The sequence below is a fragment of the Pseudorca crassidens genome, chromosome 10 (genome assembly GCF_039906515.1).
Source record: "Pseudorca crassidens isolate mPseCra1 chromosome 10, mPseCra1.hap1, whole genome shotgun sequence".
NCBI lineage: Eukaryota > Metazoa > Chordata > Mammalia > Artiodactyla > Delphinidae > Pseudorca > Pseudorca crassidens.
Window position 1 is genome coordinate 67,462,054 of NC_090305.1, and position 25,729 is coordinate 67,487,782.

The 25,729-nt window shown below is 39.2% G+C and overlaps 1 protein-coding gene and 1 pseudogene across 4 annotated transcripts in view; one reads left to right on the forward strand and one right to left on the reverse strand.

Moving 5' to 3' along the window:
* SMARCC1 (SWI/SNF related, matrix associated, actin dependent regulator of chromatin subfamily c member 1) overlaps positions 1–25,729 on the reverse strand; it is a 179,948-nt gene that overhangs the window by 153,267 nt on the left and 952 nt on the right. For all 4 annotated transcript variants that reach the window (XM_067754182.1, XM_067754181.1, XM_067754184.1 and 1 more), the window contains exon 2: positions 18,351–18,470. In XM_067754182.1, coding sequence (XP_067610283.1) covers positions 18,351–18,470 — 120 coding nt within the window. The remainder of the gene's footprint in view (positions 1–18,350; positions 18,471–25,729) is intronic.
* LOC137233217 (U6 spliceosomal RNA) lies at positions 11,367–11,464 on the forward strand (annotated as a pseudogene).

A 25,729-nucleotide genomic window follows, 5' to 3' on the forward strand; every position in this document is an offset into this window, starting at 1 on the left:
CTTCCTGACTTCAGATTATACTACAATGCTACAATAATCAAAACAGTATGGTACTGACACAAAAACAGACACAGATCAATGGAACAGGACAGAAAGCCCAGAAATAAACTCATGCACTTATGGTCAATTAATCTATGACAAAGGAGGCAGAAATATACAATAGAGAAAAGACAGTCTCTTCAATAAGTGGTGCTGGGAAAACTGGATAGCTACATGTAAAAGAATGAAATTAGAACATTCTATAACACCACATGCAAAAATAAACTCAAAATGGATTAAAGACCTAAATGTAACACCGGATGCTATACAATGCCTAAAGGAAAACATAGGCAGAACACTCTTTGACTTAAATCACAACAATATTTTTTTGGATCCATCTCCTACAGTAATGGAAACAAAAGCAAAAATAAACAAATGGGACCTAATTAAACTTAAAAGCTTCTGCACAGCAAAGGAAACCATAAACAAAATGAAAAGACAACCTATGGAATGGGAGAAAATATTTGCAAACAATGTGACTCAACCAAGGGATTAATTTCCAGAATATAAAACAGCTTATGCAGCTCAAACAACCCAATCAAAAAATGGGTAGAGAATCTCAATAGATATTTCTTTGAAGACATACACATGGCCAACAGGCATATGAAAAGATGCTCAACATCACAAATTATTCGAGAAATGCAAATCAAAACTAAAATGGGCTATCACCTCACACCAGTCTGAATGGCCATCATCAAAAAGTCTACAAAGAGGGAATTCCCTGGTGGCGCGGTGGTTAAGAATCAGCCTGCCAATGCAGGGGACACGGGTTCAATCCCTGGTCTGGGAAGATCCTACATGCCGCGGAGCAACTAAGCCCATGCGCCACAATTACTGAGCCTGTCTGTGCTCTAGAGCCCGCGAGCCGCAAGTACTGAGCCCGCCTGCTGTAAATACTGAAGCCCGTGTACCTAGAGCCTGTGAAGAGAAGCCACTGCAATGAGAAGCACACACACCACAACGAAGAGTTGCTCCTGGTTCGCCACAACTAGAGAAAGCCCATGCGCAGCAACAAACACCCAATGCAGCCAAAAATAAATAATAAATAAATAAATTTATTTTAACAAGAAAAGAAAAAACAAGTCTACAAACAATAAATGCTGGAGAGGGTGTGGAGAAAAGGGAACCTTCCTATGCTGTTCGTGGGAATATAAATCGGGGCAGCCACTATTGAGAATAGTAAGGAGGTTTCTTAAAAAATTAAAAATAGAACTACCATATGATCTAACAATCCCACTACTGGGCATATAGCCAGAGAAAACTCTAATTTGAAAAGATACATGCATCCCAATGTTCACAGCGGCACTATTTACAATAGCCAAGACATGGAAGCAACCTAAATGTCCATCAACAGTTGAATGGATAAAGATGTGGTGTATACACACACAAACACACACAAAACTGGATAATACTCAGCCAGAAGGAAGAACCAAATAATGCCTTTTGGAGCTACATGGATGGACTTAGAGATTATCATACTAAGTGAAGTAAGTCACACTGAGAAAGACAAATGTCGTATGATATCACATAGGTGGAATCTTAAAAATGATACAAATGGGGAATTCCCTAGTGGTCCAGTGGTTAGGACTCTGCGCTTCCACTGCAGGGGGCATGGGTTCAATCCCTGGTCGGGGAATTAAAATCCTGCGTGCCACGTGGTGCAGCCAAAAAATTAAAGAAAAATATTTTAAAAATAAAAATAAAAAGCATTTTTAAAAATGATACAAATGAACTTATTCACAAAACAGAAACAGACTCACAGACATAGAAAATAAACATATGGTTACCAAAGGGGGAGGGGGGAAGGATGAATTGAAAATTTAGGATTAACAGCTACACAGTATGATGTGTAAAATAGGTAAACAACAAGGACCTACTGTATAGCACAGGGAATCATATTCAATACCTTGTAATAACCTATAATGGAAAAGAATCTGAAAAATATATATATATGTATGTATGTATAACTGAATCACTTCGCTGTACACCTGAAACACTGTAATCAACTATACTTGAATAAAAGAAAAAAAGAAAAAACTCTAATGGACAAAATATTGATATACTACAAAACTCTACTGGTAAATTTAAAATTTGATTTTTAACATGTGGAAAATTCCAGTAACACACAATTTACAATATGGTTCTCCTGCTGAATAAGAAATATTAGTATACATTAGGTTTTTTTTCCAATTTAGGTTCTTGACATTAAATTTTAGAAAAATTATAACTGAACTCTTATATTTTAATGACCACTGAAACATGGTATAACTATATTTAACTATGCATTTAAGTTATAGCTAAAATCTGTGCAACAATTTGAAAAAGATTTGCACTTTATGGATTATAAAAGCAGAGCTCAAATAAATCAAATGCTGAATGACTTCCATATTTTGGAACTAAAAATTTAATATAAATGTGATCATCAAATAGGCTAATAAGATAAAGTGTTAGGGACTTCCCTGGTGGTCCAGTGGTTAAGAATCCACTTTCCAATGCAGGGGACATGGGTTCAGTCCCTCGTCGGGGAACTAAGATCCCACGTGCCATGGGGCAACTAAGCCCACATGGCACAACTACTGAGCGCATGTGCCTCAATGAGAGAGCCCACGTGCCACAAACTACAGAGCCCACGCACTCTAAAAACCACGCACCACAACTAGAGAGAAGCCCACACGCCACAAAGAGCCCACACCGCAATGAAAGATCCTGCATGCTGCAACGAAGACCCCGCATGCCGCAACTAAGACCCGACAGCCAAAAAGATAAAGAAAATAAATAAAATAAATATAAAACAGTAAAAAAAAAAAAAAAAGGTGAAGTGTTAAAAATATACCATTCAGGGCTTCCCTGGTGGCACAGTGGTTGAGAGTCCGCCTGCCGATGCAGGGGACACGGGTTCGTGCCCCGGTCCAGAAGATCCCACATGCCGCGGAGTGGCTAGGCCCGTGAGCCATGGCCGCTGAGCCTGTGCGTCCGGAGCCTGTGCTCCGCAACGGGAGAGGCCACAACAGTGAGAGGCCCGCGTACGGCAAAAAAAAAAAAAAATATATATATATATATATATATATATATACACCATTCATTTTTTCCTTTGAAAACTATTATTACAAAATAATATAATGTAAAAAAAATATGATATCAAATATTAAGAGAGACAAAAAACAGAAATGGTGGTTGCTAGGGTCTGGAGAGACAGGAATGGAAGTTATTGTTTCACGGGTACAGAGTTTTCAATTTACAAAAATGACAAAGTTCTGGTGATGGATAGTAGTAACAGTTACACAACAACGTAAATGTACTTAATGCCACTGAACTATACACTTAAAAATGACTAAAATGGTAAATTTTGTTATGTTTATTTTACTACAGTTAAAAATAAATAAATAGCATGTTTTAAAATAAGAAATATTAAGAATCACTAAGATGAGCTCTTCCAAATTAAACAGACAAGTAAGCCTCACAGATCAGTCTGGTTATCTCGTTGCTTTTTAAACATTACATGGGTTTCTGAGTTCCTAATTTTTTGCCCTACACTATTCCTGGTACATCTCAAAAGCTGCATTACATATTCTAAACAGAAGCATCTGGGTGCAAGTCTTATCACTGACAACTTATTTATCTGAGAAAATGTATAAGACATTACAATTTTGTAATGTTGGCACTTGAACTAGAATAATGTGCTAAGGTACCTACTAAAGTAGAATGAGACTTAGTTCTCCTACTAATCCTTCTCTGAACTGCCCAGAGATTGAGATAAAATGTTCTCGCCAACCACATGGGCATATCACTATTGCACACATGCACAACACTCGCAGCGTAATACAGAAATAACTGGTTTATAGATTTATCTGTTATTCAAACTCCTTGAGGACAGGAATAGTGTCTTATTCAAATTTTAACATCAATATTCAGCGGAGTACCTGACAATGTAGGTAATCCATAAAAATTTTCTCAACAGTTCTACTGTACTAAAATCATTTAAAAATTCAGATCCAAGCTACTGAAAAATATATGTTGAGCAGATCACAATAAAACATCTCTACATGTAATTTAAGGTTATAGTCAATTTCTAGACAGATTAATTTGAGAAATTAAAATATTATCAGATATATGCTCAAGACAGACAAAATAACTTCTATCAAAAACTATAGGGACAAGTGATGAATGAAGAGGTAGAAAACAGACCTTCAATTTTCTAATGGTAAGATCTGAATAAACAGGAAGAGGGAGGAGACTCACAAACCTGTCAAGAGTACTAGTTCCAGTAATAAAGTGCAATAAGAAAAACATTCTTAAAAATGTGGCAAAAGAAACAAAAGAACAAATAGGGACTTCGTCATACATCAAGGATTCTTAGAGCTTTCATGGAAATGGATTTGGGATTCCGGTCCTCCTGACAAGCTCAGTATCAGTATCACCCACATAAAAGTGTAGTAGACCAGAGTCAGGGGATGGAAAGCTGGAGGCAGAGACGAGAGACCTCTCAGGGACACCCACTGGCCCCTGAGTGTACTTCCTCATTCAATCCTCATCCCAACTACACTCACCCTGAAGAGGGCCTGCTCAAGCTGCCGCTGGATGTGGTTCAAATATTAGAGCTCAAGTTCTTAAACATTCTCTAAAGAAGCCAGATTGTTAAGAGTAAATTCCTCTTCATTAGTACTGAAAAACCTAAAGAATAATAGGGTACCGAAACTTGAGCCTTCCAGAGCCAGCAAAGGCAGCCTGCCTTTGGTGAGTTATCTAAGCAGCTGCTTACCCCAATTAGAGACTGTGGGGGTCAGGGACAGCTCTCAACTGTGGTCACAGTTGTGTGACCACACTGCTTTTGATAAGCTGCTACATCTCTGACTAAATTGGAAATTTAATCTAATCTTATTCTGGATGTATATAAAGTGGTCTCATCCTACCTATTTATACAGCCCACTTAAAATTCTGCTGAGCTGAGTAAACCTTAAAAAAGATAAACCTAACTGCAATACTTAAAAGTGCTTTAAACTTGTGCCGTAGTGTCCTTATTTCTTTATTTTTTGACTTTTTCATTAAAGACAAGGTAGTGCCAACGTGCAGTAAAAAGGACAACAATGGTATACATTTGTGTGAGGAGAATATACACATTTATGTGCCATGTTTGGGTCTATTAATCAATGAATGACTGTGCCAGAAAGCGGATGTGAGGAAGTGAATAAAGGAGCAGAAACTGAACATGAGCCAGAAACCAAGAATGTTCACAGAAAATCATAGTCATCTTCATAAATTGAAAACAGTTACGGGGGAAAAAACCTATCACTTAGAGTCCAGAATCATTTTACCTCACAAAGTACAATGACACTAAACATTCCGTAAGTTTCTTTACGTATTTTAACTGCTTTGAGTTAAAATAATGCTTTCTAGAAACATTTCCCAAGCTTATTAATAAAAGAAATGATAATAGTGTTATAATTATCACCTCTAATCATAGGTAATCACTGGTGTAGTATTCTTATTCTTGAGGAGAAAAGTATTATAATTACTGCCAGTTACTGAGAATTTACCAAGAGGCACTTTATATATATTACCTCATTTACTCCTCACAAGTTCACTGTCTTCACCCCATTTTACAGATGAAAAGGTGTTAATGGCTCTAGCAATATGGCAGACTAAATAACCAGAAAACCCTACCACTAAAAATATATGCTGGATAAAAAATACAGACATTATTTTAAATGTGTAGCTGAATTAGAAGGAGAACAAATCCCCAGGGACAAAAATAAGAAAAAAAAAAAATTCAAAGTCAAAGTGGGGCTTCCCTGGTGGCGCAGTGGTTGAGAGTCCGCCTGCCGATGCAGCGGACACGGGTTCGTGCCCCGGTCCGGGAAGATACTACATGCCGCGGAGCAGCTGGGCCCATGAGCCGTGGCCGCTGAGCCTGCGCGTCCGGAGCCTGTGCTCCGCAACGGGAGAGGCCACAACAGTGAGAGGCCCGCATACCGCAAAAAAAAAAAAAAAAGTCAAAGTGGCAATTTTGTTGAGTTAAAAACTAAAATTCTAGGGTGACAGGAGGCTGGGGATAATGGGATTAAATAGGTAAGTAATATCAACCTTGATAACCTAAATGCTAGGGTTTGAGTTTCTCTACAGAGTCAGGAAGTAAGACTACAGACCTATGCAAGTGAGGACATTAGAACTAAGACAATCACCTACCACACACATACACACATAACACCAGGGGTATAAACAGGTTACACCATTAGGGAAAGGATAAGCTAGAAAAAATATCTGCTAGCTAAAAACTAAGGAGGAAAACAAGCTTCCGCCTCAAGATAATTTGAGTTGGAGACGTACACTATCAATACTTAGTCTAGGAACCCCATGCCAAATTAACATAAGAATTGGTCCTAGGGACTTCTCTGGTCGTCCAGTGGTTAAGACTGCACACTTCCAATGCAGGGGGCACAGGATGCATCCCTGATCAGGTAACTAAGATCCCGCATACTGAACGGTGCAGCTAAAAAAAAAAAAAAAAAAAAAAGAATTGGTCCTAAAATTGGCGGGTCTTCTGAAGTGCCTTACTGAGCAAATTCTCAACCCAGGTCAACAGGATTCCCAAATAAACTTCCACTGAAAGAGAACTGAAAGGCCACAATTCAAACATAATTTAAGTGTTTTTAAGTCAACAGACAAAGCTAACAGCAAGATTAGAATCCTAACATTTTTAGATAATAGAAACAACATGACAGGGCTTGTAAAATTAGAATACATAAAGTGATTAAGGACACTAAAAAGAGAGAAAGACTTGAGAAATATATATATGTAACCCGTAGAACAAATAACATCCAATGAAAGTAAAAGCACAGCTGACAGAAAATTAGACAACTAGACACAGGAGAATAAAAGCTAAAGTTTCTTAGAAATTTTAAAGGATATAAATCCTCAGCTTCGAGAAACACATCAGGGGCTTCCCTGGTGGTGCAGTAGTTAAGAATCTGCTTGTCATTGCAGGGGACACAGGTTCAAGCCCTGATCCGAGAAGATCCCACATGCCGCGAAGCAACTAAGCCTGTGCACCACAACTACTGAGCCTGCACTCTAGAGCCCACGAGCCACAACTACCGAGCCTGCGTGCCACAACTACTGGAGCCCATGCACCTAGAGCCCGTGCTCCGCAACAAGAGAAGCCGCTGCAATGAGAAGCCCGCGCACTACAACGAAGAGTAGGCCCTGCTCGCCGCAACTAGAGAAAGCCCGCGCACAGCAATGAACACCCAACGCAGCCAAAAATAATTAATTTTTTAAAAAAACTGGTAAAAAACAGAAAAGAACAGCCCAATGGTGCAAAATATAAAAGGGTGCTCAACTTCATTAGTTATCAGCAACTACAAAACAATGTGTATCACCACAAATCCACCAAAAAACTAAAATTAAAAAGACAGACAACTTACAAACATTGGTGAGAAAGTAGAGTATTAGAACCCTTGTACACTGTACACTGCATGTGGGAGTATAAATTGGCACAAGGGTTCAGGAAAACTGGCCATATCTGCTAAAGCTGAACATGCACCCCCTGTGACCCAGCAATTCCACATGTGGGAGTGTAACTGACATAAATACCTATGTTTACCAGAAGATATATGCAAAAATATTCACAGCAGCACTATTTGCAATAGCCCTAAACTGGAAATAACCCCAAAAACCCATCAATGGTAGAATGGATAAATAAATTGTGCAGTATGCCCATAGTGAAATACTATGCAGCAAGGGATACTAAATTATGACCAAGCTGCCCAGTTTTTAAATTTTCATTTGAACACAGTCACACCTACTCATGTAGGTAATTGTCTTCGGCTGCTTTTTATGCTACAACAGAGTTGGGTAGCTGTGACAGAGTCCATATACCTGCAAGCCTAAAATATTTACCATCTGTCCCTTTAAGAAAAAATTTGCCAAACCCTTAAACAGTAACCAGAATGAACAAACTGCAACTACAAGTAATAACATGGAAGAATTTTCCAAATCTAACATATTCTATATGCTTCAAAAATTTAAGTTATGAAGAACAGGCGGTCCAGTGGTTAAAAATTTAAGTCATGAATGACAAAGACAGGCTGAACTATTTCAAATTAATCAAGACTAAAGAGATATAACTAAAATGTGGGATCTTGGTTTAGATCTTATAAGATACATTTCTGAGATAATTACTGAAATGTGAAGACAGATTATATAGTAGATAATGGTATTGTGTCAATGTTAAACTTCCTAAATTTGATAACTGTATTTGTAAGACAATATCCTTGTTCTAAGGAGATCCAGGCTGCAGTCTGAAGTCTCTACAGTTTTGCGCTCCCTGCTAGATTGGACCCCATGGACATCAGGAACTTCTCCAGTCACTCCAAGAGTGTAGTATCACTCCTGTGGTGACTAAGATGAGTGATTTGTCTCCAGAAGTACTTTTGTTCTTGCTTCTCAGACTTACATGCTAATCTTGGTCTTTTCCTCCCCCTTTCCAGAAAGTCCTAGAATTTAGCATGATCTTGGCAAAACAATACCATTCTCAGATACAGATAATAAAATACTTAAACCTGTAGGGACCATAATGTTCACTGATTCCTAGTTTTCTAATGCTTCTTTGCCACAGAACACTTTCAGGAGTAGAAAGCTCAAAAAGAAGTCTATCAGGAAAAACTGTTCAAAGTGAAAAATTTGAAGACAACAGATTCCTCTTAGACCTGCCCATTTATTCCTGCCACTCAGGTACTCTGAAGGGAACAATTATAAAACCAAGGATCAGATCCAACTCCTTTTTCTAACAACTCTAAGCCCTTTCTTATTAACTTTCTTTTCCCTAAAATTTATTTAGCACAAAGCATGGTTTATTGACTCAAATAAAGGAAACAGATCATTGAAGTGACAGTCCTCAAACTCCCATCCTTTCCTCTACACCAGACTGACCAAGTTCATGAGAATTCCTGCCATGAAGTCAGTCACGCTTAATGGGTAGCAATTCCAAAGTATCAGTGAGAGATAGCCTACAGACTGTGACTTGTTTAAAATGTCCCAAAATTGTACTACCCAGTTCAATCACATGACCTTATTATTAGAACTGGCTTTGACAACAAATTTTACCCTGAAGTATTCATTACATTCCACCAAAGATAGATATAAAAACCCTATATACGTTCCTATGACAATTTGAAAATCAATTCCAAAAATTTTAATGATAGTCCCTTGAAACTATGTGTATCAATCTCCACAACATATTTCCTTTTGAAGAGTAATAATCATTTCACTGAGTTCTGATAGTTGCTTTAAAATCAGTCAGTACTGCGCTTTACATTTTTGTAGATATTTTAAGAAAAGCTTAATTTCAGAAAGTAAATACGGTTCGGTTCTCTAGCTTATTTTTTTTAAAGAGCCTTCCACTCTCCCTGTCTTTGAGACAGTTACTAACATCACAGCAAAGGTACATCAACCAATAAATATATACTAAACACTTGCAGTGAGTAAGAAGGTAAAGCAAGTCTTATCAATGTTCAACTGAAAACTCTGGCTTTAATTCAAAGGGCACTACAGCATTCTGTTAGTTCTCAGGTTCACAGCTCATTTACACAAAATACACTATGTCTGGAACATAAGTTGAAGAGAAACAAGAAGACATCGCTCTTTGGGACCTTCCTTAAGAACTGGATTTGAGTGCTTCCCTGGTGGCGCAGTGGTTGAGAGTCCGCCTGCCGATGCAGGGGACACGGGCTCGTGCCCCGGTCCAGGAGAATCCCACATGCCGCGGAGCGGGTGGGTCCGTGAGCCACGGCCGCTGAGCCTGTGCATCTGGAGCCTGTGCTCCGCAACGGGAGAGGCCACAGCAGTGACAGGCCCGCGCACCGCAAAGAAGTATAATAAATGTTTAAATAATATGTATGCCTTACATGTACATTTTTACTCTTACCAAAACCACTTTTGCTACACAAGTCAGCAAACTACTTTTTATGTCTTAAAGTACTATATACTACTTCTAATTTCTCAAAGAGCTTTCATTATCACACATCATGTGATTCTAACAACTATGCCATGAGATCAGCAGGGCAAGGAACACGTTCCCAGAAATGGTACTACAGGTCGAAGTGCCTTCACACAAGGTTGCAGAGTGGTAGGATATGGCTATTTAATTCCTAAGCTCAGGGCTCTTCCCATAACACCTGGCTCAAGAAACTATTTGGTGGAGATTCGGTATCTTACATTATTTCAATTTAAGAAATGAATGAGGGCTTCCCTGGTGGTGCAGTGGTTAAGAATCTGCCTGCCAATGCAGGGGACACAGGTTCAATCCATGGTCTGGGAAGATCCCACATGTCATGGAGCAACTAAGCCCACGTGCCACAACTACTGAGCCTGCAAGCCACAACTACTGAGTCCATGTGCCACAAATACTTAAGTCCACAATCCTAGAGCCTGTGCTCCGCAACAAGAGAAGCCACCGCAATGAGAAGCTTGAGCGCCTCAACGAAGAGTAGCCCCTGCTTGCCACAACTAGAGAAAGCCCATGCGCAGCAATGAAGACCCAACATAGCTAAAGACAAATAAAATAAATACATTTATTTAAAAAAAAAAAGAAAAGAAATGAATAAGAGGGCTTCCGTGGTGGCACAGTGGTTAAGAATCCACCTGCCTATGCAGGGGACGCAGGTTCGAGTCCTGGTCCGGGAAGATCCCACATGCCGCGGAGTAACTCAGCCCATGCGCCACAACTATTAAGTGTGCACTCTAGAGCCCACAAGCCACAACTACTGAGCCCACACGCCACAACTACTGAAGCCCACGCACCTAGAGCCCATGCTCTGCAACAAAGAGAAGCCACCGCAATGAGAAGCCCGCGCACCGCAATGAAGAGTAGCCCCCACTCGCCACAACTAGAGAAAGCCCACATGCAGCAACAAAGACCCAATGCAACCAAAAATAAATAAATTAAATTAAATTTAAAAAAAAATGAATGAGGGACCTCCCTGGTGGTCCAGTAGTTAAAAATCCACCTTCCAATGCAGAGGACGCAGGTTCAATCCCTGTTGGGGGAACTAAGATCCCACATGCCACAGGGCAACTAAGCCCGTGCGCCACAACTATTGAGCCCACGCCTCAAGGAGACATCCCACGTGCCGCAACTAAAACCCGGCACAGCCCAAAAAATAAAGTTAATTTTTAAAAAAAAGAAATGAATGAGCTTTATTTTAGGCAAAATCAACTGGTTTTAAAGTCTATCAAGACTTCTGACTGAAGTCGTATTAAAGACAACCATATTTTAGTGCTGATCTCCAAAACCCATAATAATGCTTAAAAATAAAGTTACAGGAGTGCTTGCTGCGGCAGCACATACTAAAATCGGAACAATACAGAGAAGATTAGCATGGCCCCTGCACAAGGATGACTCGCAATTTGTGAAGTGTTCCATATTTTGGGGGGGTTAGCAGATGTAAGCTTTTATATATAGAATGGATAAACAACAAGGTCAGAGAACTATATTCAGCAGCACAGAGAACTATATTCAATATCCCAGGATAAGTCATAACAGAAAATATAAAAAAAGAATATATGTGTGCATAACTGAATCACTTTGTTGTACAACAGTAATTAACAAATTGTAAATCAACTATACCTCAATAAAAAAAATAAAGTAAAATGAAATTTTATTCTTTTTTTTAAAGTATTTATTTTGGCTAAGCTGGGTCTTTGTTGCTGCGCACAGGCTTTCTCTAGTTGCGGTGAGCGGGGGCTACTCTTTGTTGCGATGCGCAGGCTTCTCATTGCAGTGGCTTCTCTTGTTGTGGAGCACAGGCTCTAGGCACGCAGGTTTCAGTAGTTGTAGCACGCGGGCTCAGTACTTGTGGCGCACGGGCTTAGTTGCTCCACGGCATTTGGGATCCTCCTGGACCAGGGCTCAAACCCGTGTCCCCTGCATTGGCAGGCGGACACTTAACCACTGCGCCACCAGTGAAGTCCCCTTATGATCTATTTTAAAAGGCAGAATACAACCCATGCACCTATGGTCAATTAAGACATGACGAAAGAGGCAAGGATACACACTAATTATCAGAGATATGCAGATCAAAACTGCAATGACGTATTACCTAACCCCAGTCAGAACGGCCATCATCAAAAAGTCTACAAACAGGGCTTCCCTGGTGGCGCAGTGGTTGAGAGTCCGCCTGCCGATGCAGGGGACATGGGTTCGTGCCCTGGTCCGGGAGGATCCCACATGCCGTGGAGTGGCTAGGCCCGTGAGCCACGGCCGCTGGGCCTGTGCGTCCGGAGCCTGTGCTCCGCAACGGGAGAGGCCACAACAGTGAGAGGCCTGCATAGGCAAAAGAAAAAAAAAAGTCTACAAACAATAAATACCGGAGAGGATGTGGAGAAAACAGAGCCCTCCTACACTGTTGGTGGGAATGTAAATTGGTACAGCCACTACAGAGAACAGCATGGAGGTTCCTTAAAAAACTAAAATTAGAACTACCACATGATACAGCAATCCCACTTCTGTGTATATATCCAAAGAAAACCATAATTCAAAAAGATATATGGGGCTTCCCTGGTGGCACAGTGGTTGGGAATCTGCCTGCCAATGCAGAGGACACAGGTTCGAGCCCTGGTCTGGGAAGATCCCACATGCCGCGGAGCAACTAAGCCCGTGAACCACAACTACTGAGCCTGCACATCTGGAGCCTGTGCTCCGCAACGGGAGAGGCCGCAAAAGTGAGAGGCCCGCGCACCGCGATGAAGAGTGGCCCCCGCTCGTCGCAACTGGAGAAAGCCCTCGCACAGAAACGAAGACCCAACACAGCCAAAAATAAATAAATAAATTTATTAAAAAAAAAAAAAAAAGATATATGAACTCCAATGTTCACTGCAGCACTATTTACAATAACCAAGACATGGAAGCAACTTAATATCCATTGACAGGTGGATGGATAAATAAAATATAGTATATATATACAACGGAATATTACTTACCTATAAAAAAAGAACGAAATCATGCCATTTGCAGCAATGTGGATGGACCTAGAGATTTTCATACTGAGTGAAGTCAGACAGAGAAAGACAAATATCATATGATATCACTCATATGTGCAATCTAATTTAAAAAAATGATATAGGGGGCTTCCCTGGTGGTGCAGTGGTTGAGAGTCCACCTGCCGATGCAGGGGACACGGGTTCGTGCCCCGGTCCGAGAAGATCCCACATGCCGCGGAGCGGCTGGGCCCGTGAGCCATGGCTGCTGAGCCTGTGCTCCGCAACGGGAGAGGCCACAACAGTGAGAGGCCCGCGAACCGCAAAAAAAAAAATGATATAGGGACTTCCCTGGTGGTCCAGTGACTAAGACCCTGCGCTCCCAGTGCATGGGGCCCAGGTTCGATACCTGGCTGGGGAAAAAGATCCCACATGCATGCCACAACTAAGAGTTCTCATGCTGCAACTAAGAAGTCCGCATGCCACAACTAAAGACCCCACATGCCGCAATGAAGATCCTGCGTGCCGCAGCTAAGACCTGGGGCAACCAAAATGAATAAATAAATAAATAAAATAAAATAAAATTTAAAAATGATATAAATGAACTTAAAATAGATAACCAGCAAGGACCTACTGTATAGCAGTGGGAACTCCACTCAATTTTCTATAATAACCTACATGGGAAAAGAATCTGAAAAAGAATGAATATATATATATGTGTGTGTATATATATATATATATATATACACACACACACACACATATATATAACTGAATCACTATGCTGTACAACTGAAACTAACACAACATTGTAAATCAACTATACCGTAATAAAGTTTTTTTAATAAATAAATAAAATATAAATTAAAAAGTAGAATACAAAATTGTCTATAGTCTATATGCCTGTAGTTACAATTATGTTTGTGTTATGCATGCAAATGTACTAAGTCTTCAAGGGATTATGGAATAACAACAATTTTTACTTGTGGAGGTAAAAAATATTTCAATTCATATTATGTTTGCCTATGCAATATATTGTTAGCCTTACAAAGTACTTTTTTCCCCTAAATCTTTCTAACTTCTCAATTAGCACTAGATAGAACCTACTCTATGTTGAGCCAGCTGTTTAATATCCAATATGACTTAGTAAGTTAGTACATAAAGTTCCATTTTGATTTTTAAAAAATCAAAAAACAAACAGCCCAAACAGTGAACTCCTACACCAGTCCAGTTTATTCAGGAAAAAAAGCTTTTTAAGGTAAATAGCTTACATGTTTCACTAAAACATTCTCTGCTTTATTGTCTCTCTCCTCCATTTTTGTTTTACACCATTACACATTATATCAATCCCTTTCATTTTGAAAAAAGCTAAACACTATTCTGAGAAAAAGAAGTACATCTGGTACCACTGGCACTAAGTCATGAATTATTTTTAATTCTGGTTTATTCCTAAAAATATTCTTCTCTAATCTTTAAAATCTGGAAAAACAATAATGGTTTACTTCCCTGGAGTTAAATATTCCACAAATAAAGTCCCTTGTAAATACTATTTTTTAAGACACTCATACAATCCTAATTAGAAATACCAAAAACACAATGTGAATCACCTTACATATAATACTTCATATAAAGTTACATGTAAATTTTATTCTAAATGATTTTATACTTGATAAAATATAATCTGTATTATATTACAGTGTTTTAAATGATGAAAACTTCAACCAGTTCCTGATTTGATAACTCTAATCCAGTTGATAATATAAGAGAACAGGAAATAAACACTCAAGTATTTGGAGGTAAAGGAACATGGAGCTTTCAAATGATTCAGAATAATATGCCCAAACATGTAGAGAAAAAGACAATGATAAAGCAAATGTGGTTAAATGCTAAAAATTGGGGATTCTAAATGAAAGTGAAAGTTCTTTATACTATTCTTGCAAATTTTTACTTTCAATTAATTTTAAGTTACCCAAAAACCTCAATTGGTCACATAGTTCAGAAAATGAAATATGCCGATTATCCAGTAGAGTAGTTCCCATTTATTAAAAAATGAGCAAGTACCTCCAATATCTAACAATGTATTTATAAATTATATGCATGTACTTACTATAATACCAATATACTACAAATATATATAACTTAAATCACATATTAAGAAATAGGTATTTTGAAAGCATTAGCTAAAAAATAATTAAAATAAAAGGAATGATCTTGCTCTGCAAATGTGAATTCAACCAGTACCCAGTAATTCCCAAATCTCTTCCTCTAATTCAATCTGTTCTCTTGAACTCCAGATCTCATTTCCAACTACCTATAGGGATTTCTAAACCTGAGGTACCTACAGGAGAGCCAACCTCAACACAGACTAAACTGAGTACCTTTCTCCAGAAACCTGCTTTTATACTCTAGCTTCCACCTTAGTGAGAAAGCAATCTGCTCAGTGGAGTCATCCCAGTCAATTCTTTCTTATTTCAGCCCCACAACCCACCCTTCCCACACACACAAAAAAAAAATCACAGAGTTCTACCTCCTTGCTGTGCTTCCTAATCACTTTCAAGATAAAAGCCACACTTCTAACACAGTAAACCTGTCATTTTATGACTGATTCTGGCCCATATTTCTGCCTACTGTCCCTCAGTTCTAGCCCTGTTGAACTATTTGCAACTACATTAAAAGCCTTTAGGCTTTTATATGTTGCTATCACTGCCTGAAAATTCAATCTTCCAGCATGTCCCTAAAGAACCCATACTCTACTTTCAGGACTCAGTTCAAATGTCCTTTCCCTTGGAAAACATTTCCTGAGATGAGGAAAGTCAAAGGCTCTATTCATATAGGTCACTAGAGGGTAAGTAAGCTCCCTGAAGACAAACAATACACTGCATTACTCCTTGAATTCTCAGAACTTGGCACATAATCAAATGCTAAATATTTGCTGAACTCAAATCAGTGAGGAAGGGACTTCCCTGGCAGTCCAGTGGTTAAGAATCCACCTTCCAATGCAGGGGACGTGGGTTCGACCCCTGGTTGGGGAACTAAGATCCCACATGCCACAGGGCAACCAAGCCCGTGTGCTGCAACTACTGAGCCCACATGCCACAACTAGAGAGAAGCCCCCGCACCACAAGGAAGAGCCCGCGTGCTGCAACTAAGACGCAACTAAGTCAAAAATAAATAAATAAATAAATATTTTTAAAAATAAAATAAAATAAAAGCAGTATAAAAACAAACATTATTAAAACAAAAAAACCTTCACGTTCCAATGCAGAGGGTGTGAGTTCAATCCCTGGTCAGGGAGCTAAGATCCCACATGACTCATGGCCAAAAAAAACAAAATATAAAACAGAAGTAATGTTGTAACAAATTCAACAAAGACTTTAAAAATGGTCCACATCAGGGCTTCCCTGGTGGCAAAGTGGTTAAGAATCTGCCTGCCAATGCAGGGGACACAGGTTCGAGCCCTGGTCTGGGAAGTTCCCACATGCCGCGGAGCAACTAAGCCTACACACCACAAATACTGAGCCCGTGCCACAACTACTGAAGCCCACACGCCCAGAGCCCATGCTCTGCAACGAAGAGTAGCCCCTGCTCACCCCAACTAGAGAAAAGCTCACACACAGCAACGAAGACCCAACACAGCCAAAAATAAAATAAATTTAACAAAAAAAGATCCACATCAAAAAAAAATCTTAAAAAAAAAAATCGTGCAGAAAAGCAGCACCCTTTAATAAACGTTGTTGGGTTAACCAGATGATCATATGGAAAAACTGCTTTTTTTTTTTTTTGTGAGCACTGGATCCACTGCTCACAATGAATACCAAGATAAATTCTAAATGGATAACAGAGTTACATGTAAAAAATGACACCTACAAATAGTGTAGAAATTTGTTCTTCTACAAATACTAGAAGAACACATGGCTGAAATCCTTTATCACCTACAAGTGGAGAAAGCTTCCCAACGTGATTAAAAAAAAAACATCCATATATTTGACTTAATGAAAATAAATGTCTGGATAGCAAAAATACCGTAAGTGAAACGAACAGATTTACTGCAATATCAGTAAAACAATATTTTTTATTCTCAATTATATCTGAGAAATCAGTGAGTTATTAAAACTAAAAGTTTAGTGATGAAATAAGAACACACAAATCGGAAGCTTTTGAGATTTATAAAAAGGTCTACCAATAACAAATTCAGTAGAGGCAACAACCAGCAGACTGGAAACTACAAAAACTCGAATCAGAGAAATGGAAGACAAAAATTATGGGAAAATATAGGACAGATAGTTCCCGGAAATCTAGTATTTGTACAATCAGAGTTCAAAAATATAAAGAAATACAGGATGGCAGAGAAGACTAACAGACTGAATGTTCCCTGAGCTAAAGAAACATAATTGAGTCTTCAGATCGTTATTTACGATAACTAGACTTATTTATGAATTTTAAAGATCAGTATTAAAAAGGGGGAAATCAGGGACTTCCCTGGTGGCGCAGTGGTTAAGAATCCGCCTGCCAGTGCAGGGGACATGGGTTCGAGCCCCAGCCCGGGAAGATTCCACATGCCGCGGAGCACCTAAGCCCGTGCGCCACAACTACTGAGCCTGCGCTCTAGAGCTGGCGAGCCATAACTACTGAGCCTGCATGCCACGACTACTGAGGTCCACACACCTAGAGCCCATGCTCCGCAACGAGAAGCCACTGCAACGAGAAGCCTGCGCATCACGATGAAGAGTGGCCCCCACTCGCCGCAACTAGAGAAAGCCCACGCATAGCAACGAAGACCCAACACAGCCATAAATAAATAACTAAATAAATTTCAAAAATTAAAAAAAAGGGGGATATCAACAAGTAACATCAGATTTTTCTGTACAAAATCAAATGTGGAAATAAGGCATAACCCAATATTTCTATACCAAGCCAAACTTTCAGTCAAAATACCAACTGCAAGGAGAACAGAATCATATTCTCACATAAGCTCAGAAGAATCCCACCTACAAAATATAATAAGATTCCAAGAAACAACATTCTAGCCACAAGAACTGAAACAGGAGAAAAAAACGGAAAAGACTTAGTACAGTAAAGACAATAAGGAAACTACAACAGTAAAATGTTAACAGTTAAGTCTAGGTAATAATTGTTGTGATGTTTAATGCAAATTTTAAATGACTCCTGAAAGAGATGCTTCCTACAGTTCAAAAGCAAGTGTTCTATAGCTAAAATTCTGTAGCGATTCCTCCTTTTTCCTATTCTATAGCATAGCAGCAGCAAAATAAAGAGCTGTAGGCTGCACCCAAGAGTACAGAAACTGAAGATGTCCCAGTGTGATAAGCTGATGTACTTACAGGGAGTTTGGTGAAGGCCGGGTTGGTGACATGTTTCCCAAAGGCATCTTCCTGGAACTGGAGAAGCTGTACCACCAGCCCAGCCAGTGTTTTATTGGTAGGAGCATCCGCATGAACATACTGCAAGATAAAGACAGAGACTCAAAAACTGGGGCAACTGTTCAGAAGACAATGGAAGACAATGTTAGCTTACTTCCCAGTACCTAAGTACTGGCCTGGTGGCAGATTTTTAAGTGTCTGAGACACTTACATAAACAAATACTGGGAGCCGTGGGGAGGGATAGATAACATGTCCTTTCAGTTAACAGATCTTAAGAATGAGAAATACTATGCCCAAGAAACCAAACCCAAGTGTCATTCTCATCTGCACCCGGACCTAAATTAGATGGTGAGATCCTGGACCTCAAACTTGAGCCTGATGCTACTGAATTGGCCTAAAAGTTTGTTCGGGTTTTTCCATAAGATGTAACCGAAAAACCCGAACGAACTTTCTGGCCAACCTAATATAATGGAATGAGACATACTGGCCACTATATTTCGCATGTGGCCAGAGAACCAACTGTGTACAGTTTTTCAAACAAGTCCACAAATTCTTTGATACTCCTCTCAACAAGAGGTGGGGATCTATGGCCCTCCTATGTTGAATCAGGACCATCCTCAGTGACTCGCTTAAAACCATTAGAATGCAACAGAAGTGATGCTGTGTGACTTCTGAAGATAAATCAAAAAAGATCATGCAGCTTCCATATAGCTCTTTTGGGACACCCACCTCTGGAGCCCTGAACAATGAAGTCCAACCACCCTGACATCACCATACTGAGGAAGCCCAGGCTACACTGAGAGGCCACATGGAGAGTCCCCAGCTGCTGTTCAGAAGACTGACAGCACAACCACCAGACACATGAGTAAAGATGATTCCAGGTGATTGTGGCCCCCAGCTGTCAGGTCACCGCCAATCATCAAACATCCCCAGTCAAGGCCCCAGACACCACTGAGCAGAGATAATTGGCCCTACTGTGCCCATCCAAATTCCAGACACACAGGAACTCTAAGCATAATAACATGACTGTTTTTATGCATTAAAAAAAATACATGTGTGAGCACTTAAAAATGGTTAGGATGGTAAATTTTATAAGATTTTTACCACAATAAAATTTTTTTTAAAACAAATGTACACGAAAAGTTATCCATGCTAATGTGAATAATGTCAAGAAGGCCAAATTCGTGGTAGACAGACAGCAAGCGAGCATTACAGCAAGGAAAGATAAAGGGTACATGACAGGGAAAGCATAAATTACTGAGTTCAATTAAATGTAAAAACTTAACTTAGTATTAAGCATTCACTATCACTTTGAAAAGCCATCATTAATTTTTTTTTTTAACCTCCAATTTTGATCAGGAAAAAACATCTATACTTCCTTCCATAAAAAAACTAAAGTTTTCTTCCTGGAAAGAACCTCTTTCCCAGTACCACCCAACATTTCAAGATAATGTTTCTCTTGCAATAAATAATGTCTCAGTGATACATATACAGCAAAATATCAGCTACAGAGTCCACCATTAATTACTATGCCTTAAGTTGACTGGCTCTCAAGATGTGCTACTGTCAATCAAAGACAGAGCATAATATAAAAGGGCAATTCTTAAAGCTTAGTATCCTCGCAAATTTTTATTTGTTCAGGTATGTTAGCTTTCCACTCTAAATAGAGCAGCCAGCATGCAGTTACTTTGCTGAAGAATAGTATTTTGTTGGAATGCTTTATTTTTATTTTTTTTAATTTTATTTATTTTTGGCTGCACTGGGTCTTCGTTGCTGTGTCCAGGCTTTCTCTAGTTGGGGTGAGTGGGGTTTCTCATTGTCGAGGCTTCTCTTGTTGCGGAGCATAGGCTCTAGGCACACGGGCTTCAGTAGTTGCTGCATGCGGGCTCAGCAGTTGCAGCACGCGGGCTCAGCAGTTGTGGCTGGAGGGCTCTAGAGCACAGGCTCAGTAGTTGTGGCACACAGACTTAGTTGCTCTGCGGCATGTGGAATCTTCCCGGACCAGGGCACAAACCCGTGTCCCCTGCACTGGCAGGCGGATTCTTAACCACTGCACCACCAGGGAGTCCGGAATGCTTTATTTTACATGAAATCCCCGAGACCAAAGGTTGGTAAAATCCAGTCTACTGCCTGTTTCTGTGTGGCCCACAAGCTAAGAATGGTTTTTACATTTTTTAAATGGCTGGGAAAAAATTAAAAGAAAAATAATATTTCATGACACATGAATATAACATAAAATTCAAATGTCAGTGTCCATAAATAAAGTTTTATCAACACAGCACACTCATTCATTTGCACATTGTCTATGGCTGCTTTCCTGCAAGAGCAGAGTTGAGCAGTGCAGCTGAGACTGCATGGCCCGCAAAGCCTCAATATTTACTCTTCATCTTTATAGAAAAAGTCTGTCTATCCCTGTTGTACACTACTCCTTTTTATCCTTACAAATAGCTTCCTTTTATTTAATTTAAAGGTGTCCTGTAAAAACACATTTCCTTAAGGCCACAAAGTGAAACAAATATGTCAGACATGAGCCAAAAACTGGAAACAAGTTTCATACAATTAAGCACATAAGATGTCAATTCTGTTAGTCTAAAATAATGGTTCTCTTAATTCAATAAGTCAGGCCCAAGAATCTGCATTTCTAACAAGTTCCCACGTGACACTGTGACTGGGAACTACACTTTAAGAACCACTGGACTTTAAAAAAAAAAATCCACTTCAAATATTATCATATATCTCAGTTAAAGAACACATTTTATTATAATTTAGAAGTTAAAAACCAGGTAAGCAATTTTTTCTTTTCTTTTTTTTTTTTGCGGTATGCGGGCCTCTCATTGTTGTAGCCTCTCCCGTTGCGGAGCACAGGCTCCAGACGTGCAGGCTCAGTGGCCATGGCTCCCGGGCCCAGCCGCTCCGCGGCATGTGGGATCTTCCCGGACCGGGGCACAAACCCACGTCCCCTGCATTGGCAGGCGGACTCTCAACCACTGCGCCACCAGGGAAGCCCCCAGGTAAGCAATTTTTAAATGTTAAAAACTTCTCACAATTCCCCTTTCCTACAATGCCAATTCCCATAAAAACCAAGTTTACTTCTCTGAGGACTATGAACTTTCAAGTGAAAATTTAACATCAGATTTTTTTTCCAATTTACTCAACATAGTAAATCTTTAATAAGTAATACTCAATTTTGAAAGTAATCAGTAATACTCAACATAGTATAACCTTTAATAAAGAATAAACTCTTCAAGTCTAACCCACAGAACTGGCACAGTACGTTGTACATACCCACAAGATAACTTTATAATCTTTAATAAGTACAAGCTTCTCAAAGGAATCACATAAAGTACTGCAAGTTTTTCCACACATGGTAAAGCAACGTGAAAAATTAATAACCGTAACTTTTTATTTTTCATATACCTGCAGACAACTGAACAGCGCCAAATCCTAAACCTGAAAGACACCATTTGGAGGAAGGCTGTTCAGCAAAAAACAAACCAACCTTCCAAGCAAAAAGTAATTTTTAATGACTTATATACATAGCTTTGTATATATTCTAAACTTCACTACTATCTACACGCTTCATTTATTGTCATTAAGAATGAGAAAGATTTCATGTGGACAGCCCTACAGTTTCAGAATAAAGATGGCCAGGTTCAAAGCCCAATCAAAATGATTATCTTAGGTATTTTAAGATCCAATTTTTAAACTACAGAACATTTTTAACTCCATTTACTTTCTCCAAATCACCCACAAAAATGATCAAACATTAAAATGTATGCAAGAGATGACATTTTTAACTAATAAATTGAATCTGACATTAATTAATGTCAGATTCATACCGTCTCAAAAGGCAGTCAATGTACGACTATAAGATTTTAAATCGACTTTTAAAAATTTCTAAGAGTAACATTCTGTTTAACCAGTAAGAATGAAGCAGGGGGACCAAATGATACATGGCAGAAGTATCACTACCACCTCAAATTTATATAATCCTACCTTCAAGGACTATCTCATTTGATTCGAACAACTGTCTGTGGGAGTCACAGTCTTACTCCCAACTTACAAATGAAAAATTAAAACATGGAAATCAAGTCATCTGCTCAATGACACCAATTAGCAGCCAAGAGTACTGAACTAACGTCTTCCAAACTAACGTAATGCTCATTCCACTATCCCATACAGACATAAATTCATTTCAACTGCTTCCAAAAATCTCACCTAAACATAAAAAGTTCTTAATAGCTTTCAAAATAATGAATCCTGATTAAAGGGAAAAAAATTTAATAATTATATAGACTACTTCAGTCATAAAAATTTTATCTTTTGATCAAAAAAAAGTTCAACAGAATGTTTTACTTAAGACAACAAAAATTTTTTTAGTCTCAAAGTATTTTGATTAAGAAAGTTAGGAGGATATGTTTGGAAAGTTGTTATCAATAAATCTGCTTTATATTCCCTGTGACATTAATATAGTATCAAAAGTTTAACTTATCCGTAAACAATTCTATTGTAGCAGATGTCCCATCTGGAAAAAAGAAAAGTCTTAAACTGTTAAATACTTTATATAAAGGGCACTGAAATGCCTTCCTTGGGCAATCTACTCTATTTTAGTAATCTTCGTTAAATCCAAAGCATCTTTATTTAAATCATCCTAAAATCTTAAATCTTATTTCAGGGGTAAGCCAAACTTCGGGAAGAAACTTACCTGGGAACTCAATGGCTTATAGATATACTTCACCTTCACAAGGTTTTATCATCTGAAAATCACTCTGAACTATGGATAGCAATATATCTTTCAAAGTTAGGATGAAAGATATGCACCCAGTAATACAAAGCAGGCAGCTTAGGTAGATAAACAAGCTTCCACACTGCTAGTGGACTGAAAACGCAACCTCAGGCAAACAGTTAATCTCTCTGTGCTTCAGCTTCCACGTACCTAAAGTGGTCACCTCCTCTGGACTCCTTTGGCTAGTTGAAGCTCATCCCAGTCAAAAAGTATTCACTCTCCTTTCTGTACTGCTAAGCCAAATGGATCAACAAAGCCTAAAAAAACAGGTTTCTATACTAGTTAATCTATTCATTCATGGAACAAATATTTACTGAGCACCTCCTATAGGCATTCAGAAGACAAAAACAATACAAAGAAGTTCATTTTTAATTTGAAATCACCTGGGTTTTATAAGTAGGTGCCTATGTCTATCTTTTCCACAACACTGTGAGTTCCTTCAAGAGAGGGATTATGTGCAGCCAAAAAAAAAAAAGGCGGGGGGGGGGGGGGGTTGGAGACAGGCAGACCTTTGAATTCCAAATTTGCCACTCCTAACTGTAATTCTTAGAGAAGTTACTTAAATCTCCACCCTCAGGTGTCTCTCATGTGGAAAATGAAGTAAATAATATCTATCATTCAGGACTGCTGTGAGGATTTAAGTGACTTATGTTTTAAATGCCTGGGTAAGGTGGATGTTCAGTTGTTCACTGAGTGCATACATAAACCCATCAATAAAAATGCTACTATCAATGTCATGTTTATTTCATTTATTTGCTGAGATTTATGAATTTGAAAACACACTATTAAATGCAACAGAAAAGTTTAGTTAAATCTTATCAATGTGTATACCAGGTAGAGATATATCCTGTACAGAGGAAGCAAAGAACCTTCTGGTAAATATTTTCACCACACCAACACCACTCTCAGAGGCTGATAGGATTCTGACTGTCAGGCCCAAGGGATATACAATTCTTAATCTGAGTAGGCCCAAGAAACACACTCTAGCTTTATGAAACTCTGAGAGGTCAAACCTAACTTTAATTTTGTCTTTAAGGCCTCAGGCACACTGAGCCAACATTAGCCTACTGTCTTCAACACTTTGGGACAAATCCTGCAATCAGCCTCACAGCCAGTTCCTCACCCACCCAAACAAACCTCTTAAAGATTATCCAAGCCTAAAGCTGCCCTCTTAAAATTGGGCACAAATAGATGCACAGAGTTTGGAGAGGTAGAAATTACTATTACTGTATTTCCCTTTTTCTTTTCCCTTCCTTGCTATCCAAAGGAATATTCCTCCTATTTCTCTTTGTTAAAGCTACACTGATAAAGTCATACAATATTATATGTCAATTATATCTCAATAAAACTGGGGTATAAAATCCAGACTGGGGGGAAAAATACATTAAGGTATATTAATTTAAGACCCAAAGTACTGGCTGAAGGGCACATGATAAACAATACTTTAATAATATAAATATATTCAACTCCCTTAGCTACTACCAGAAGCTCTACTGCCAACACCAAAAAAGTGACCAATTTCCCATTGTACAAGGGAAAACAATATTCTTGTTTACCTACATGTAAATGAGAAAAAGCTACAATCCCAAATGTGACTGCAAAATTTCAGGGGGGGAAAAGTCAAAGAATCAAAAAATATATTGTAAATAAAAATATATATCGCTTCTCACTTCCTAAAACCTCAGATAAGGAATGGTCATTTCTGAGAGTACCACAATGGAACGCAAAAGCACCCAAGATCCCTGTCCATGCCTAACAACTTCCAAAAGCTGATAGGCTCCACTGCGTTGTACACCGCAAATGAGTAGGTTCCTAGACTATCTTTTCATTCATTCCAACAAATATTTACTAAGCAACTACTAAGAGCAAGGCAATGAGGATCAAACACGTTCCGGGACACGTTGTAGTGAACAGGCCTAACAAGGTCCTTGCCCCAGGGTTATGGTCCACAACGGGGGAAGTAGAGAACTGAAAAGGGTGTTCCGGAAATTTGGGGGCAGAGTATTTTTGGCAGTCTGCGTCCTTACACCTTCTAAGGGAGTCATTCCTAAATAGTTACATAAAGGGGACGCTAAAAAAACATTTGTTATAAACAAGAGGCTAACTTACAACTTTTAATACCACTGACTCAGCGGAACTTACATTCCAAAGGTAGAGCAAACAGGTAAATAAAAATAATCTCAAAAAGTGGTATGGGGCTTCCCTGGTGGCGCAGTGGTTGAGAGTCCGCCTGCCGATGCAGGGGACACGAGTTCGTGTCCCGGTCCGGGAAGATACCATATGCCGCGGAGCGGCTAGGCCCGTGAGCCATGGCCGCTGAGCCTGCGCGTCCGGAGCCTGTGCTCCGCAACGGGAGAGGCCACAGCAGTGAGAGGCCCGCGTACCGCAAAAAAAAAAAAAAAAAAGTGGTATGAAAACAAAGGTGATATGAAGCGGGGTGATCTAACATGAATGGGGTTCTCAGGGAAGGCCTCACATTAGCCACAAGTGAACATTAACTCTTGCACTCCCACTATACATAACCAGAAGTAGTGAAGTAAAAGTCGTCATTTT